At 38.3% G+C, this 18,336-nt stretch overlaps 1 protein-coding gene across 1 annotated transcript; it reads right to left on the bottom strand.

Moving 5' to 3' along the window:
- Positions 1-6,009: 6,009 nt before the first annotated feature.
- Positions 6,010-8,022, bottom strand: LOC122136422. The gene is made up of 4 exons (XM_042719365.1): positions 7,796-8,022; positions 7,029-7,349; positions 6,612-6,932; positions 6,010-6,469 (listed from the first exon to the last, which is right to left on the bottom strand). The coding sequence occupies exons 1-4, from the start codon at positions 7,854-7,856 to the stop codon at positions 6,297-6,299; spliced, it is 876 nt and encodes a 291-aa protein (XP_042575299.1). The 5' UTR covers positions 7,857-8,022; the 3' UTR covers positions 6,010-6,296.
- Between the last annotated feature and the right edge of the window lie 10,314 nt (positions 8,023-18,336).

The following is an 18,336-nucleotide window of genomic DNA, read 5'->3' as shown; positions in this document are numbered from 1 at the left end:
TTAACTTCTTAAGATTTTAAAGTCAGTTTAATAGAATTGAAATTCAAGTTGAATATGGTATTTTTTTTAAAAAAAGGTTTTAATTGCTTAAATTATTTCTATGAATTAATATGTTATCATGACTTTTTCATCATATCATTTTTACCAGCTGTATTCGTTTTCCATTTCTTTTTAAAATCTATTAATCGCTGACATAGCTCTAACAAGGTTTTATTTTATTTTTATTTTATTTTTATTTATTTTTTTTGAGGAACGTGGCACTGTCAGGGGAGTCACATCATCATTAGAGTTGCAAATTAACTTCAGAAATGGAAAATAAGGGCTAATAGAGGTTCTTTATTTTATTCTTTATTTATAATGTTTTATTCTTGAAGAAAATAAGTATTTACTATTTAAGAAAATAAGGGACGATCCAAATATTTGTAATGTACAATAATATAGGCCTATGTCTGTCCATTGGATTTTAAAGCATAACAACTGAAGGTCTATGAAACATTTCTATGATGCATTTTTTTTTAAACAATGGCACTTAAAGTTTTCAACTAAAATATTATTTCAACCATATAGCCTGTGAATAAATAAAATGCATACTTTTCACTGAAAAAACACTGAGAGTGTAGGTTGCTTCTGGTGTTTGGATTTGTACTTCAATATAATGAGCTCCAAGTTTAAGAATAGCCGATGCTAGTTTTTTTTTTTTTTTTTTTTTTTTGAATCTCTATTCAACAGCATTAGCTCAATGAAATACGTCTTTCTTCAGGTAGACTGAACGTTTTCCTGCCTTGCTAAATGTTGGGCTCATGATCAATGAGTTGTATTCGCCTCAAACTGTTTTTATAAAATCCAAACCGAGGACGGTGAAGCTGGGTCAGTAGCGCTCCCGCTCGCTGTGAAGCGGGAGCAGCTGACGGAGGATTCCGCTTGGTCTTAAAGCCTTCCTCAAACGTCTACGATTTTCTCAAACATAATGATTAATTATCAACTGATAATTTGTTATTATTATGATCTAGTGATAATAATAATATGGGCTGCGAGAAAATAATGAATAAAAAGAGTAGGGCTGATGTGAGTGCAGGCATGTTTCAACCCAGTAACATGACAACACACCGTTCCTCACAGCCAAAAAACAGACCGAATTCAGTTCAGCTGGAGGGGGCTGGGGTTACTGTATAGCTTGTGGGGGTCGAGATAAAGGTGTGAATCTTTCATATGCACAGTGTCTTATGAGGGTTTCAAACTTGCAGAACAGGTTTTAGGACAACTTAAAGAAAGGTTTGATCACTTCAAATGTTGACTACTGTACAGCGCAATAAAGTTTATTAGTTATTATAACTTAATTTCAGAGGAAGTGCCTTAACTCCAAAAAAAAAAAAAAAAAAAAAAAAAAAAAAAAAATAATAATAATAATAATAATAATAATAATAATAATAATAATAATAATAAATAAATAAAATTAAATTAAAAGAGATAAAGGTGTGAATCTCTTGGTCTTTCATATGGACAGTGTCTTATGAGGGTATCAAACTTGCAGAACAGGTTTTAGGACAACTTAAAGAAAGGTTTGATCACTTCAAATGTTGACTACTGTACAGCGCAATAAAGTTTATTAGTTATTATAACTTAATTTCAGAGCAAGTGCCTTAACTTCAAAAAAATAAAAAATAAAATAATAATAATAATAATAATAATAATAAATAAATAAAATTAAATTAAAAGAGATAAAGGTGTGAATCTCTTGGTCTTTCATATGCACAGTGTCTTATGAGGGTATCAAACTTGCAGAACAGGTTTTTAGGACATATTGGTTTTAAAACAACTTTAAAGAAAGGTTTGATCCACTTCAAATGTTGACTACTGTATAGCGCAATAAAGTTTATTAGTTATTATAACTTAATTTCAGAGGAAGAATAAAAAACTGTTGCATTAGGGCTGGGCGATGGCCTAAAAAAATCCCCGATTTTTTTCACAAAAAAATCCGATTTACGATTTAAATCGATTTTTTGCCTCCCTACTTAAAATTAATATTAAAACAAGTTTTTATATAATTCTTTATCATTTACCAGTCAAATTTATAACTGAAACACGATGATTAAAAAAAGCAGTAATGTTATTACCTTAATGCTGGAAAGACCGTTATTTTATTTAGTATTTTTTTTTTTAATACTAGCCCATCATGCATCTAACCATCCACTCGGCCTTAAGAGCCGTTCAGATTAAAACTGTCAGCTCCGCAATGAGTCAGTGTCATGGACGTAGGACAGAGCAAGTGTAAATATATTTTCTAGTCTATATTTTCATCTCGTTATGCCGCTGGTTTAGGTTATGTATTTATTTTTATTTCTTATATCAATTATTTGTAAATATAGCAGACACTAACCGTGTCTACACCAGACGGTCTTGTTCATTTCGTAGGGGAAACATCTCTCTCACTCGGCAGGAGTGGAGCAGCAACAATATCCCACGTGCTCTGAGCATTTAATAATCACTGCTCCGCGTTCACTGATACCAGAAACACTGCTCCGCACTCGCTCCGTGGATAAAGTTGAAATGTTATGTTCATAACGTAGCCTATAAAAAATAAAATAAATAAATTAATAAATAAATAAAATAACAGGAGAGTTTCAAATGGGATTAGGCTATTGTGTGCAAACATTTTTTTCCTACCACACGCCAAACTAATAACATTATCAGCATTAAAAGGTATAATTGCTGCTTTCTGCTGTGCAAATTTTGTTTGTGATGAAAATAGCAGTACATTTTCGTCAGTTATTTTATCTACAGATCGATGCATTTCTTACAGATTTCAAAATCAGATACAGATTAAGCAGCACTGTAAAATTACATTTGTTTGAATGCATTATTACGACAGCGATTACGTGTGAATGTGCTGTAGCCTATCTGTTTAAATCATGCTTTAACCCGAAAATAATCAGTAAAAGGAAGACAAATTCCTTGAGAACTAGCCTGTAACATCCCGCTCGACTATTGCCGTCATTAGAATCTTCTGATCGGAGAGATTATGTGTATCAAGATATAGCTAAATATGTTTATCATGTGAATTCTTGCTAAATATGCAGTTATATTACGGGCTGTTGGCATGAATTGTACTTGTGATGGAGCAGTGCTGAAGCGAGTGAAAACCACGATGCTCCGACTTTTAAAAAATCCTCTCCTCGCTCCAGTCAGAATCACTCCGCTCCACTCATACTCTGCTTGGCAGCGTGTCTCAGACATGCGGGGGAGGGTTGAGCCCAGTCAGAACTACGAGCCCTGAGTGGAGCGTCGGCCGTTTTATTTTGTTGCATCCATACAATATTTTTTAGAGCGTGAAATATAAATTTTCACAGAATGTAGCCTATTCATGAACAATATATTCATGAATACAGAGTCCAGACATCAGTAAAGTATCCGTTTATGAACATGTTTTATAGGCTTTTTTTACAGACGTGACAAAAAACACAAGAGTTTTTATATATTTTGTAGACCTTATGTGATTTAAAATGCACAAACCAGGAGCACAATATCTGCAGAAAAGGGCTGGCCATTCTCAAAACATAAAATATCAATTTTATTTCAATTTTCGTTTTTGTGTTTCAGAGGAAAAATCAGTGTTAAGACATCTCTCCATTACAGACCGTACTGAAAGAAGAATTTATGCAAACGAGTATAAAATGCTTTAAAAACTTTAACAGAGATGTCTAGAGGGTATTTAATAGATCTGCCTCCCACGTAAGATTTTTCAAGTTAATAGTCGTTCATTTGTCATTATTCAACTAATCGCAGGTTTATATTAAATTTAGCCTACATCTATAATCCATAATGACCCTTAATATATTCCGCGCTCAAGCACATGCATTAAGTTAGCCACAAAGCACAGGCCGAAGTAGCCCAATAATTGTGAAAAAGGAGACATTTTAATTATTTATTAATAAACAAATGATTTCTTGTCTGCTGCAAGATGAAATTCAGTGCAGAGTCTCTCCACATGGACACGCCTTCAGAGAGAAATACAACCCTCACAGATTATATAATACATTCGTTTTGAATTGATTTGTTTAAAATAAATTTCAAGCTTTCTGTAGATATATTTCTCATGTATGCGAGACACCACAATTTTCAGTTATTTCATTATCAGGAAAAAAAAAAATCACGTGACCGAGAGGGCGCCTCCCTGTCATGCACGCGTAATAATTTTCGCACAAACACTTGAATATGAATAATAATTCACATTTTGCATGTGCATTACAAAGCAAATATATATATATATATATATATATATATATATATATATATATATATATATATATATATAGATATATATATATTTACATGCAATTATCCAAAAAAACAAACAAACAAGATTTGTAATGAAGATAAAATATGTAGACAAACAAGAATAAATGCTGCGCACTCAGCATCATGCGCGCCAAGCAAATCTTGCACTTATATTTTAAGGAATATTATACAAACCTGCATTTAAATGCGGCTACAATTTATTTATTTATTTATTTTTATTTATTTATTTATTTTACTTAAATTACATGAAAGCAAGTAAAGAAGACTGAAGTTGTCAATTAATGAAGCTCCTTTTTACATCGTGTATATTTCGAGAACTTGAGTTTAATCGTGAGGACGTTTTATTAATCAGTCCATTCTTTAGAATTTCAATAATTTAGTTAAATTGTGCAGGTTTAATTTATTCGTTTCTTGTTTTAATTAGGCCTAAATAACGGGAGCGAAATTATTCAGTGCCTCACGTTTTACTAAAATAAAGAAAATAATTTATAAAACACGCAAGCCTAGCTCACTATGCTACCACTTTTAATGCTCCGATGTAAAGTAAACCACAGTTTATTTTGAATAATATAACACATAATTCATAATATATAAATAATACTGCACACTATTTAAATGTGTCAAATCTAAAATATGGTGTAGAGAAAATATAAGCACAGGCTCATAGGCTTGATATTTATCCTGCTTGAATTCGTTCTAAGAAACGCACATATCTTCATAAGGACTAAACTTTCATCTGTGAATATTACATATGTTTTCTTTCATTTTCCCCGACTGGAGTCAAATATAACACATCGGTAAGGCAAAGCTGACGTCTATTTGTGAAAAATGTGCTTTGATGCGCTTATTTGAAAACTTGTGATTAAAGCGCCACTCAGCGGTCAAAAGCTGCAAATGCACTTTGCAGACGCCGCGGCGGCGGTACGAGCGGCGGTAGAAGCAACGTTTTGGATGGCCACCTACTGTAGTTTAAAATGTTTTCGTTTTTTTTTTTTTTATTGCCCGACCGGACAAATAGCCTGATAAAATCAGAAGTGACAAAAATGAATAAATAAATAATAATACAAATAAATAAATAAATAATAACAAGCGAAGCATCTGTTGAGGCTCACTATTTGTCTCTTTGTGAGAGACTAAAAAAACAAATGAGCATAACACACATAAAGAAACTCAGAATAAACACACTGAGGTAAAAAAAATCTAAATGTTTACTTTATTCCTAACATGATGTAGGCTAGTTAAGTAACATACCATGACAAGTGTGCTATTTTGCTTAATATTCTCACAATGCATTATGTGAAGTCTAGTGCTCGTGCGCATTTACAGTGTTCTCTTTCACTGCATGATTCAGTCTATGAAAATACATTCAGAATTATCACAAATTCAAGACATGGGGGCAGTTCAACAGTTCAATAAACTAGAAGTTAATTAAGAGACCCATATTGCCTGTTTTTGCACTATTTCGACAACATAAATAATTCCAAACAAAGCCACAGCCACTGATCTATAATAGAGATCAGTGGCCACAGTGTACTGAAATAAATGAACTTTTCCACAACATTCTATTTTATTGACATGCACCTATATATATATATATATAATATATATATATATATATATATATATATATATATATATATATATATATATATATATAAACAAAATAATATTTTAGAAGGGCCTTATCTTTTAATTTTGCCTGGGGCCCCCATTTCATCTTGGTTCACCTCTGATTGCATATGGAGTGGTAGTCCAAAATTATCTTCAGTTTCAATATGAAGCTAATAGAGCACATACACTGAACAAATAAAACACTGTTTATCATCACAGTGACATTAACACATTCACTGCATGAAGAAACAAAAACACTTGTTATCAAACAGCTCTCCCATAAACTAACCACACGCTCTACTCTTCAGCACAAAACTCTTTGTAAAGCCCAGAATATCTGAACTTTAAACACTTACAGGTCTTTCCTTTTACAATTTAAGTTTAAGGGATTACATGCATTTTTTTAACATGGACAATATATTCAGTATTCGGTAAAACTCACAACAGGGAAAGGGTATTTTTTTTTTTTTTTTAACTGTACCTCGTGTAGAAGTTGCTGGTGTTGTTGTAGTTGAGTTTGTGATGTGGACTGGAGTCTCTGCTGTTGTTGAATCAGCTCGAGCTGTAAAGATGAATGTTCAGATGCATCAGACTGTAGAATATTTTAATTAGTTAACACACAATATAACTAATGTTGTCTATCATTATATTAGCACATCTAACAGAAACTCTTCAGTAACTGATTGATGAGATTGTTTTCTCACCTGATCTCTTGTCAGTGTATGTGGCTGAGGTTTTGAGTTGATCTCTGTGAGTAACTTCACATCTCCACTCTCTGTTGTGATCTTCATTCAGGACTGTTGTATTCAGAGTGATGATACAGTGATCTGGAGCTGATATCTGATATCTGGAGTCTGATCTCGTCAGTTTAACACCAGTCTGATTCACCCAGAACAGATAAATTCTCTCAGAACGGATCCAATCATCACAAGAGACTCCAGCAGATGAATACAACTGACAGAAGAGAGTCACAGAGAGACCTGCACTGATCTCAGTCTGTGAGGATGATGAAGATGATGAAGAGACTGAAACACAAAATAACACACACACTCTTCAATCATCATGAGAGTTTAAATGAAGAATTTGCTCTTTTTTAATTGACCACATAATCATAAAATTACAGTGAAGAACATGCAGATAAACACGAGCATCACTTCTCAGTTTTTGTCCATTCACTGTCCACTGTTGTTGGCAGATGTAAGATCCACAATCTTCTTTTGTGATGTTCTTGATGTTCAGAGAGCAGTCAGACCCCAGACTCAGTCTCTCATAACTCTCCATGTCTTTATTCTTTATCCCTGAATAAATCAGTTCAACAGTCGTTGAATCTTTATTATAGATCCATGCAGTTGATTTACAGTCATGAAGAGCATTATTACAGGACAGATGAACATTTTCACCAGAACTGATGAACACATGAACATCATCCACTCCACTGAGACCTGAAACACAAGAACATCTGAGTGATCGTTATACTATATATTAATAAATGAAAACATAAACATACCAGCATAAAAAACAGAATATTCAGATCATGCAGTCTTTTTCCTCACGCAAAGGGTTAGTTTACCCAAAAATGAAAATTAGCCTGTGTTTTACTTACCCTTGAGGCATCCTACGTGTATATGACTTGCTTCTAATTTTCATTTTTGGGTGAACTAACCCTTTAATGCAAACACACTCTCCAGAATAAACTATTTGTCTTCATCAGAGAGCTGTTCAAATCACAAACACATTCTTAATATAAAAACAATTCAGCATCAGAAGTTCATTCAGGAATAATCCAGTATATTATGTTTGTATCACAAGAATAAACTGATCATGTTCAAATTAACTCTTTCTCAGATTAATTCACTAAACGTCTTGAAGAGTAAACAGATGTCTTTACCTGTGAGAAGTGAAGAGAGAAAGATCAGTCCCAGCAGACACAAGTGACACTTATCAGCCATCTTCTCTTTCTGTCAGTCTTCCTCTTCATCATACGCTCTCAACTCTTTCTTTAAATACTCTCAGCTCTTCCTGTGGTCGTTCACTTCCTCTGATCCTCTGACCAACTCAGTGTTTAAAAGCTGCTATTTACTGACACAATGTCAGTGTGTGATGGAGAAGTGTTGCTTCACATTGTGTGAAACGTGTCAGAACTGAATATTTGATCTATACACAATCTACAGGAGATAATTTTGCACAAGAGCATTACTGAGGGTTTCACTTCTTTCAGAAGTTTACTGCATGCCATTCAATTCTAGAAATAAAATCATTTAGTTATTAGTGATAAAACTGTTTTTTTACTGAAAATGTTTCCACTATCCATGACTCACTTGTAAAAAAAAAAAAAAATTGGGTTACAGTTTCAAACCTTTGCCTCTTTTTTTCAAAGCTTTACACACAAATCCAAGAATTACACACACAAAATGCAAAATGCATCACATCTCTTGCAAAACGACGCATTGCATTCAAAATACCACAAACACATCACAAAAGCAAACATTTGTCTTATGTTGCAAACACCTTGGCCATGAAATTATATTTCTGGATATATCATATAAACACAGTTATTCAAAACATAAAGCTCTTCTTTCATGAGCCCCTGTGTACATTTCTGTACAAGACTGAAAGTAATTGGCAGAGAGATGTAGAAAAATGCAGTATTAAACAGTATGAAAGAAAATAAATCCATTGTTCAAAACCTTTGGCCTATTTATAGGCCTGTTCTAAAGCCATGATTGGTTGGTTTTCAGTGAAGCACATGTGAGGTGTTAGTGTGAGGCGCTAACTATCAAGCTACTTCCTGTTAGATTTTTGTGTGTTGTGTTTTGTAAAACTTGTTTTATGAAATTAAGAACTGAGTCAAAGGCTGAGAATTAGTGTATGGTTTTGCAGATTTGGTGTGTGTTCTGCTGTTTGAGTGTCAGCTTTCAGAAATGGTGTAACAAATTAAGATTTTGTGTGTAAGCAGTTAAAAAAAAAAAAAAAAAGAGTTTTTAATGTAGTTTTGAAATAATTAGTATTGAAATTTAGCTTGGTCAAACAAAGTCTTCACACACACACTACATGGGCGTCTCTAAAGTGTTTCTACTCGTGGATTGTAATGCGCTGCTTTTCTCTCTCCAGCTCTGAGAAAACAGATCAGACCCAGAGTAGTTTATTAACACTACAAACACTAAACAGCAGCACATGTTCCTTCGGCCGCTGGATTCGGCAGTGGCTTGAGTCTCTCAGGAGGTGATGATTCTCGGTGAGCTGGATTTGTGTGCTGTGACAAAATAATGAAGTTTTAAAAATGAGGGTAGTTTTTGGATTAATTGTTCCTATTGTAATGACAGATTTCTTGGAGCTGTAGGGTCAAATTATTTTTTATGTACTTTATTTACATTTTATTTACTTTATAATGCTGCTGTTTGCTAACATTATGTCTGTGGTCAGAAATTAAAATGACTGATGCCTTGGCCCAGCGCACACACACGCAAAGCTCGGGATATGATGCATGCGCGCAGTTAAGGCTAGAAGGGATATGTTTGGCTCTACTGGGCATGCACACATAACTACAGCTTAATTTTTGTCATGCTGTACAACATTAATTAGAATTTCATCATTGTAAAGGGTAAGTTTAAGGCTGGGGTAGGTGTAGACATTAATAAAACACAATCTAACAGGTAGAAAATTAAATTAGAAACATCTAAACTTTTCAGAACGCAGCAAGTGCACCGCTGGTCATTTGACAATGAATCAACGAATCAGCTTCATCCTTTCCTGTAATAAACTTGAAAGCTAAGCCAAGATGGAGAAACAGCTGATCATAGCTGTACGAGGATAGCCATTTTTTAAATTAATTTATTAGCAGAGCTACTGCAAGGGATTTTTAGTGCTGAAAATCCATTTATCATTTGCTGAAACTTCTGCGTCTTCATGGAGAGCAGGTCATGGTTGCCTAGCAACGGCCGACGCCACTGGAGCGCAAGCATAGAGCGCAGGCTACAGAGTGCTTTGGAAAAAAGCAAACCTAGCATTTTTCACACGTTTTCTGGTGCGACATGCAAATGGTTTTGTTTTGAAGGAGAAAAACAAATTTTGCTGGACTTGGTCGAGACCAACGAGAACATTTGGCGAGTCCAATGACCAAGTCCGAGACAAGTCAGAGTGCAAACACCAACGAGTCCGAGACAAGTCTGAGATGATAGAAAAATGTCTCGAGTCCGGACTCGAGTACTACAGCCCTAGCACAAAGTTATGGATTTCTTGCTAATATACCAAACTGTTATTGTTTAACACATCATGATGGCACAATGTCAAAATGATTTTATCTCTGCAATGCTTTCACATATTGACACCAAAACCTTTGAGCAAACTTTTGACCCGTCCCAGTATCCACACTTGCACAATCACTAAACAGTTACATAGAGACTATTGAACAAGGCAGAAAACAAGAGAGCATGAACACAACAAGCCAATACACATGCTGTAAAACATGCTGCTGCATCAACAGACACACATCAGCATTAAGACAAACATGTGCTGATCAGTGACATCTTTAAGAGTCAAGAACATCACCTTTCAATTAATTCCTTTAGTTTTCTGTGAAGCTGCTTCACAACGATTGTGTTGTGGTTTGTGTTCTAGTGTTTTCTGAAGAGTGTTACTGCAGGCTGTGAGAACTCAGTTAGTTTGACCGCACTGGTTTAACCCACACAGATCTGAGATCATCTCTGAACCCAGTTTGGACGGATGATGCTGTGAATTCTCACACATTCAGATCACAGTTCCTCTTCTTTCTTTAACTGTGTTTCTACAGCTGAATTTCTCCTTTGTAAACATGTTTGCTGCAGTCCATTTACAAATTAATTGTTAGTTTCATTGGTGCAATGTTTATTTGAGTGATTTTATGTGAAGCAAGGTCCCTCATTCACACACCTGGCTGTGATGTTCAAGTAAACTCAAAGACCTTGAATAGCTGATTCAGGTGTTTAATTAAGCTGCAAAAAAGTGTCCCTCCAGGAGCAGGACTGAGGAACCTGATGTAGCTAAAGCAGAGATCTACACATACCATCACATTTCAACACCATCATCCCAACAGTCCTCCAGACCAAACTGACCCAGCTCTCTGTTCCTAACTCTATTTGTCAGTGGATCACCAGCTTTCTGACAGATAGGCAACAGCTAGTGAGACTGGGGAAATTCATGTCAAACAGCCACTCCACCAACACTGGTGCCCCTCAGGGATGTGTTCTCTCCCCGCTGCTCTTCTCCCTGTACACCAACGACTGCACCTCTAAAGACCCTTCTGTCAAGCTCCTGAAGTTTGCAGACGACACTACAGTCATCGGCCTCATCCAGGACGGTGACAAGTCTGCTTACAGACAAGAGGTTAAGCAGCTAGCTGTCTGGTGCAGTCTTAACAACCTGGAGCTGAACACTCTCAAAACAGTGAGATGATCGTGGACTTCAGGAGAAACCCCCCTGCACTCCCCCCACTCACCATCATGAACAGCACTGTGGAGTGGAGTCATTCAGATTCCTGGGAACCACCATCTCTCAGGACCTGAAGTGGGACAATCACATTGACTCCATTGTGAAAAAGGCCCAACAAAGGTTGTACTTACTTCGCCAGCTGAGGAAGTTTAACCTGCCACAGGAGCTGCTGAAACAGTTCTACTCAGCCATCATTGTGTCTGTCCTGTGCACTTCAATAACTGTCTGGTTTGGTTCAGCTACAAAATCAGACATCAGAAGACTACAGAGAACGGTTCGGACTGCTGAAAGGATTATTGTTGCTCCCGTGCCCACCCTTCAAGAACTGTATACATCCAGAGTGAGGAAAAGGGCTCATAAAATCACTCTGGATCTCTCACATCCAAGTTACCCCATCTTTGAACTTTTGCCGTCTGGCCGGCGCTTCAGAGCCGCAAATACCAGGACAGTAAGGCACAAGAACAGTTTCTTCCCCCAGGCAATCTACCTCATGAACAGTTAAATGTTCCCCACTTATGCAATAAAAATGTGCAATATCCTTATATTTATTTGTTACCCCTCCATCCTAGTACATCCCTGCATCTCACTCTATTCTATTCCATTATCATTTATAGCACAATTGTTTATACACTTATTTATTGGCAAAGGAATTATTTTTTTTTTTGACTGTGTGTTGTTGTCTCTGTGTACTGGAAGCTTATGTCACTAAAACAAATTCCTTGTATGCGCAAGCACACTTGGCAATAAAGCTCTTTCTGATTCTGTTTCTGATTCTGAAAGTTTCCACACACATTCAAGGGTGTAAATGTGTCTCAACCAAGTGACAGAGATCATCAGAAGGCAGAGGTATTGTATTTCATGACTGATTCTTTATTTCTCTGACCAACAGCATTGAGCGCAGGCAGGATGAGAACAGAATCAGCTGCTGTAAATCTATCAAACTGACCATCTGATGAAGATGAGCACATCCTACATGAGGATGAGAAACTTCTGATCCTCAAGACTCTCTCAACCAGTCCCACACTCCTCAAGGAATCCCATGATTTTAAGTGTCAGGAGAGAATCTGCTCACTGCTGTCTTCCACACTTCCATGAGTGAACATGTATAGCTCATTTATTTGCTGTATTTCTGCAGATGATTATGATAATAGTGATAGATGGGATCATCATATTCCGTATAAAGTTTTACAGAGATGTTTTGGATCTATTCCAGAGTCAAGGCCTACTTACATCTTGAGATGGTTGACAGCCGTTCTGCACTTTGGTAACTAAAATAGTGTATTAATTATAGCAGCTTTAGTGTTTCAGAGCTGTGATCTCACTGTTGAGGTTTGGAAACATGTGAGTTAGACCGCAGTAGAGCAGAGATCATCTCTGAACCCAGTTTAGACATTCTGTGAAATCTGAATCATTCTGATGGCAGTTTCTCTTCTTTCTTTCAGTGAGCTTCTGTATGCCACTAAACTCCTTTCAGTTAACAATGGAATGAGTTTAGACTGTTTAAACTGATTTTAACCCTAAGTTTAATAAAATCAACCAAACAAATTACCATTTCTGACATTCCTCTGAATTTGACTTAAATTTCTATTAAACTAAAAAATAAACTATATATGAGCAGATTCATTTAACTCCCACAAGTCCTCCTTTCAAATCTTCTCTTTTATCATGATACATTTTATATATTACATTTATATTAATTCACAACCAAATATCTGAGGGCTGCCTTGTTGAAGAAAACAAAACAGCATATGTATGTTTTGAAGCATGGTAGCTGGTTTGAGCTGTTTGCAGTTGCTCAAACCAGCTCAGGACCAGCTTAAACCAGTTCAAACCAGCTACCATGCTTCAAAACATACCTAAAAGCAGTAAAATGGTTAATAATAATATCGTGACTGAAGTGAATCTGCTTTCAAGGGCCCAAAGAAATGAATCAGCAAAAACAAACTTCTGGAAGAATATTTTCAAGTCTCTTTGTTTGTCATAGTTCCAGTCTTACTACAGACTCACCTTCAGACAACGTCAACACAGATTCTGTTGAATATATGTAGCAGGTATTATTCAATAATGCACAGGACTCTTACCCTTGTTATACACAAGTAACAGGCAAACACAAAAAGTCTAATAAAAAATACAGAATTTATTCGTACACAAAAAAACTATACGTAGTTGTATGCACAATCAAAAAAAGTGAAAACATAAATGTGACTGCCTGCTTCAATTCAAAGGCTAGGAGGAATATCACAGGAGGCGCCCCCTAACTGGACAGCAAATAAGAAGAAAGGCTACCACCCGCTTCACCCCAATAAAGTCACATATCACACAGCACACAATCACATGTGAGATTTACACAGCAAAGGGCAAAAAGCCAAGTTAATAATGTACAGGTGTAATCACTTCAAAATAGACCCCACACATTAAGAAACCTTATATAACTACATTGATTTGATTGGTCGCAGCTTTAAAACCAATTCACTCCATTATGAAGGATAAAACAATTAACAAAACAGAACCTAGGCGAGCAGCCATTTCCTCACTAAGCCAAAAGTGTAAACAAGCGAAACATCACAATTATATGTATTTAGCAGAGTTTCATAGAACACTTTCAACAGTCAAGTCACTCACGACCCCGCCCACTCGTTGCTCGTAATGCACACAGAAGGCGTTAACGGCAAGATGGTGATAATCTGCTGTGCCACGCATACGTCTTGGCTCCGGTCAATCGTCAGAAAGCTCCCAATGGTCAGCGGGGAAACCGGAATTGAAGATCCAAGCTGTGAGGCAAGGGAGGGACAATCAGTTCTAAAAACATACACATCAATGCCCACTCGTTCATGAACGATGAGAATTCCTACTTCCCTCAATATGAATACATAGAGCGCGTTGATTAATCTCGTAGACCTCTTGCTTTCAGGCGTCAATTACGATGGTTGTCGCTGCGTGGAGTCATACCTCAAATCAAACGGCACCAAGACGGTCAAGCTTGTCTATCTGCTGCGTCTATCACAGTCCCAGGGCCCACTCCATCTGATGCATGGTGCTCTTTTTTAGTTTTTTCTTCAGTGACTCTACCAATCACATTGTCCTGCTGGCTCATCAGTAACCTTGAACACACCTGCAAAAGAGACTTGCAAATACACACACACACCTGATAGACACTAACCCACCCTCACAGTTTGTCCAGCAGTCAATGTTCTCTTCCCGTTACATTTTCCCCCAGCCTTTAATAATGGTCGCCCCGAACATAGTCTTTAAGAGTCAAGCGGCCAAAGCTATGGAGTGTCCAGACAATGAAGGCACATAACGTGCAGGTGTCGTGCCACGAGTGGCACGCAAGGGGTATCAACGAGAGTCCTGGTTATTACCAACCACACCAGGCTCCTGGGCGGGTTCGTGACTCACAACTGCAAGAGGTAATATTACTGGGTCGAGCTCAGCAAGAGGCAAAATTTCTGGATCGGGCCCAGGGGCTTCATGGACTGTTGTAGCTGGCATATAAGGAAGAGGAGTACCAGCCGTCAAATCCACCGGCTCACAACGAAAACTTGGAGGGGCAGTCTGGTGTAGGGGGGCAAATTTTGTTGTCCGGGGCTGTGTCGGTTAAGGCCCTGACTCTCGCTAAAACAACCCTCTTCATTGCGGCTGGTCGTTTGTTGTTCCCCCGGGCAAGGCTGCAAGTTATTGCGGTGGATCATTCGAATAGGACCCTCCTTCGTCTTGGGCCAAATGCTAAAGACCGGCTGATCTTTGCGTGGCTGGGCCACCACTACAAAGGGCGTAGGGAGCCACTGTGGGGCTAGTTTTCCTCTGGCTCTACGGCGGAAGTTCCTTAACAGCACCCTTTCACCTGGTAGCAGTGGCAAGATTCTGACATGCCTGTCGTAGCTAGATTGATTCCGCTGCTGACGACATTCAACATTATTGCGTACAGTGGCATAAGCTTGCAGGAGGGTTCGATGGTGGTTCCTAACCCAACCTTCCACATCCCACTGGAAGAAAAAAACACCTATGAACTGGTGTGACTGTAATACTGCAACTATGTAAAATAAAATCAATAATTCAACTACAATTTAGTAAAAAAGTGGACAGCAAGGAAGGGGTTTACGCTCTAAAACATTAAGAGTGCAAAACAGATACATCCACTCACACACACACACACACACACACACACACACACACAGTCACTTACACACTCAGAGACACACACACACAACTATACCCACTCAAATGAATTGGTATGGCTATTACCATATACTGTAGCCAAAATAAGTCAGAAAACTGAAATAAGAGGTTAAAATCAGACCAGGCCCAGAAGGATTAAGCTCTGATAAAGCATTCCTGTTTATTTTTGTTACATTTTTATAGATTGTAATGTTTTGTATAACAAATTGCTTGCTGTATTCAAGTTTCTTGTGCTTGAAGAGACTAGACGGCCCGGCATCCTGGCCCGACGGCCGTGTAACGGGTGCGGTTCTCGCCCTGACCACGGGTCCGACAGCTCACGTATCTGGCGGCGCAGGAGTCCCTTTATGAACCCTTCCTGGACCCACGAGGCCACCAGCGTGCATACACGGGGAAAAGACCGGTCTCTCGAGGAGAGGCGTGCTTCAGCATTTAAACAGCGGCGGTGATGAGGCTCCATTTGCGTCAGGTGTGCCTCATCACATGCCGCCAGCCCTGGCTCTTCCAGTGCCCCACCTCTCTCACCCACCCACTCCTGTCGGGAGCCTGGTGAAGGGCGGCGATTAAGGGACGGGGTGATGATGATAATTAGGGGGGAGGCAGCCAACTCGTCACATGTGACAAAACAAGTTTAAAGCAGTGAAGTGAGAGACTGCTGATGTATGAGAGTGATGATGAACCTTGTGCAGTAGCTGCTGCTGGAGTTTGTCTTGATGTCTTCTCAGAGTTTGAGCTGCTGACTGGAATCTGTGATTTTATATCGACTGGAGCTGCAGAAGATGAACGTTCAGGTGCATCATAATACTGTAGGTCATCAACATCATATTTTCATTCTTGATCATGACATGACGTGCTTGCAGTGGCAATTATTGTGAAGAGAGTTGTAACTATATAATGTATGCCACCTTTCTATGAGAGAGAAACACAGTGAGCTGCTGCCCATAAACTTTAATGGATGACATTATTAATCCTTATAATTCCTAAAATTGACCTTCTACATGGGTCATACTAGGCTTAAATAGACTATTCTATTTCACAACTCAGAACAGTCTATTTGAGCCTTTAGATGTTAGTTTTTTTTTTTTTTTTGTTTTTTGTCTTATAGAGCTTATTTATCTAATGGCTTGAACTGTTAATTATCAACTCAGCCTGTATGTCATTATTACAAAAATCAGGCTATATCTAAAATTAGTGATTTTGCATTTACACAGACTGCATTTATTTTTTTAATAGCTGTTAAAGATGATGTTGTCACGAATCCTGTCCATGGACTTCCATCCACTCACCACCAGATCACTCTTCCATTACGTTGACTCTCACACTACACAGACTGTTACATGTCACCCCGGACTACAGTTCCCATCATCCATTGCACTAATTACACACACACACACACACACACACACACACACACACACACACACACACACACACACACACACACACACACACACATACACACACACACAGCTGCATCCAATCAAACACACTTTATAAGCCTTGGACTTCCTCTTTCAGATCACCGAGTATTGTCTGTGTTTATCACTTTCCTAGCGATAGCAACTGTATGGAGCCATTCCGTGTTTCCTGAGTTCTAGTCTAGTCTGTCCTGTTTATTACCTGTTTTACCTTAGTCTTGATTCTAGCCTGGTTTACCTCATCCTGTCTTATCTCTGCCTACCCTTTAGCTTGTAGCCTGTCTTGGATTAATGCTTTGGCTGCTGTTTCGGATTGTATTTGTGCCTCGCCTGGACAATTGCTTGTGTTTCTGGAATACCCCTCTTGTCAAGCCCTCTGGATAACATTTGCCATTGATCAACCCATGCCTGGTTTAGTATTACTCTTGTGTCTCATCTGTGCCATACCTGTTTGCTGGTGTTCGACCCTGCCTGTATTTTGACCATGTCTGTGAATAAAGCTATGCGAATGGATTCGCATTAATCAACCGCTGATGTCTAAGCTTAGACGCGAGGGTCCGCATTCATCACTCTGTCAGTTTATGGACTATGCTTTGTTGTGTGTTGGCTCTTCATTCACTGTGGGTGTTGCGGAACGTGACACTGCATCTGTGACTGAAATGGCAAAGGCACCAGAGCACACTTCTGCTCTTCCTGCTACTCTGTGGTGGTCTTCTGTTCTGTCTGCTCTGCCGTGGTGGTCTTCTGTTCTGTCCGCTATGCTGTGGTGGTCTGCTGTCTGGCTCTGGTGGTCTTTTGCTCCACCGTGGTGGTCTTCTGTTCTGTCTGCTCTGCCGTGGTGGACCCCTGTGGTGGTCTGCTGCTCCATCTGCTCTGTCGTGGTGGTCTTCAGTTCAACCCATACTGCCAGCTCTGTCACGAATCCTGTCTAGGCTGCCATCCGCTCGCCACCAGAGAACGCTGTTCCGTTACATTGACTCTCACACTACTATAGATCATTGGTGAATGTAAAGACAAGGCCGAAGCCTGGCGCAGACTTAGCGGGTTACAGAAACGTTCTAGCTCACATCCTCATCTTCTCAGAATCTAACCGAACCGCAGACTGAAGACGTGTCACTAATGTGAGGCCTTTAAGGTCTGAGAAGATTCACGCTTCTCAGGATGGGCTTGTCCAATGAGAAAGGCTGAAACTCCAGGAGGGAGGTTGGAAAAACTGGAGAGTTTTACGCCCCTTTGTCTGAAATCATGGTAATTTGCATATGGAACTCAATTAGGTGTTGATGCAAAATTAGTAAAGATTCTTAGAACACTAATATATTGCCTTTGTACTAACATATTATATACACTCTCGTTTAGTATTCATAGA

The sequence above is a fragment of the Cyprinus carpio genome, chromosome B3 (assembly GCF_018340385.1).
Source record: "Cyprinus carpio isolate SPL01 chromosome B3, ASM1834038v1, whole genome shotgun sequence".
Classification (NCBI taxonomy): domain Eukaryota; kingdom Metazoa; phylum Chordata; class Actinopteri; order Cypriniformes; family Cyprinidae; genus Cyprinus; species Cyprinus carpio.
Note: the sequence above shows the minus strand (reverse complement) of the source record. Positions and strands in the feature narration are given on the sequence as shown.

Bases quoted from the DNA above. Each gene is read 5' to 3' on its own strand.
- LOC122136422 (XM_042719365.1), bottom strand. From the start codon at position 7,856: ATGGCTGATAAGTGTCACTTGTGTCTGCTGGGACTGATCTTTCTCTCT. The intron at 7,350-7,795 runs GTAAAGACATCT...CTTGTGTTTCAG, and splicing joins TCTCTCTTCACTTCTCACAG to GTCTCAGTGGAGTGGATGAT. The intron at 6,470-6,611 runs GTGAGAAAACAA...TCATCTTTACAG, and splicing joins ATACACTGACAAGAGATCAG to CTCGAGCTGATTCAACAACA.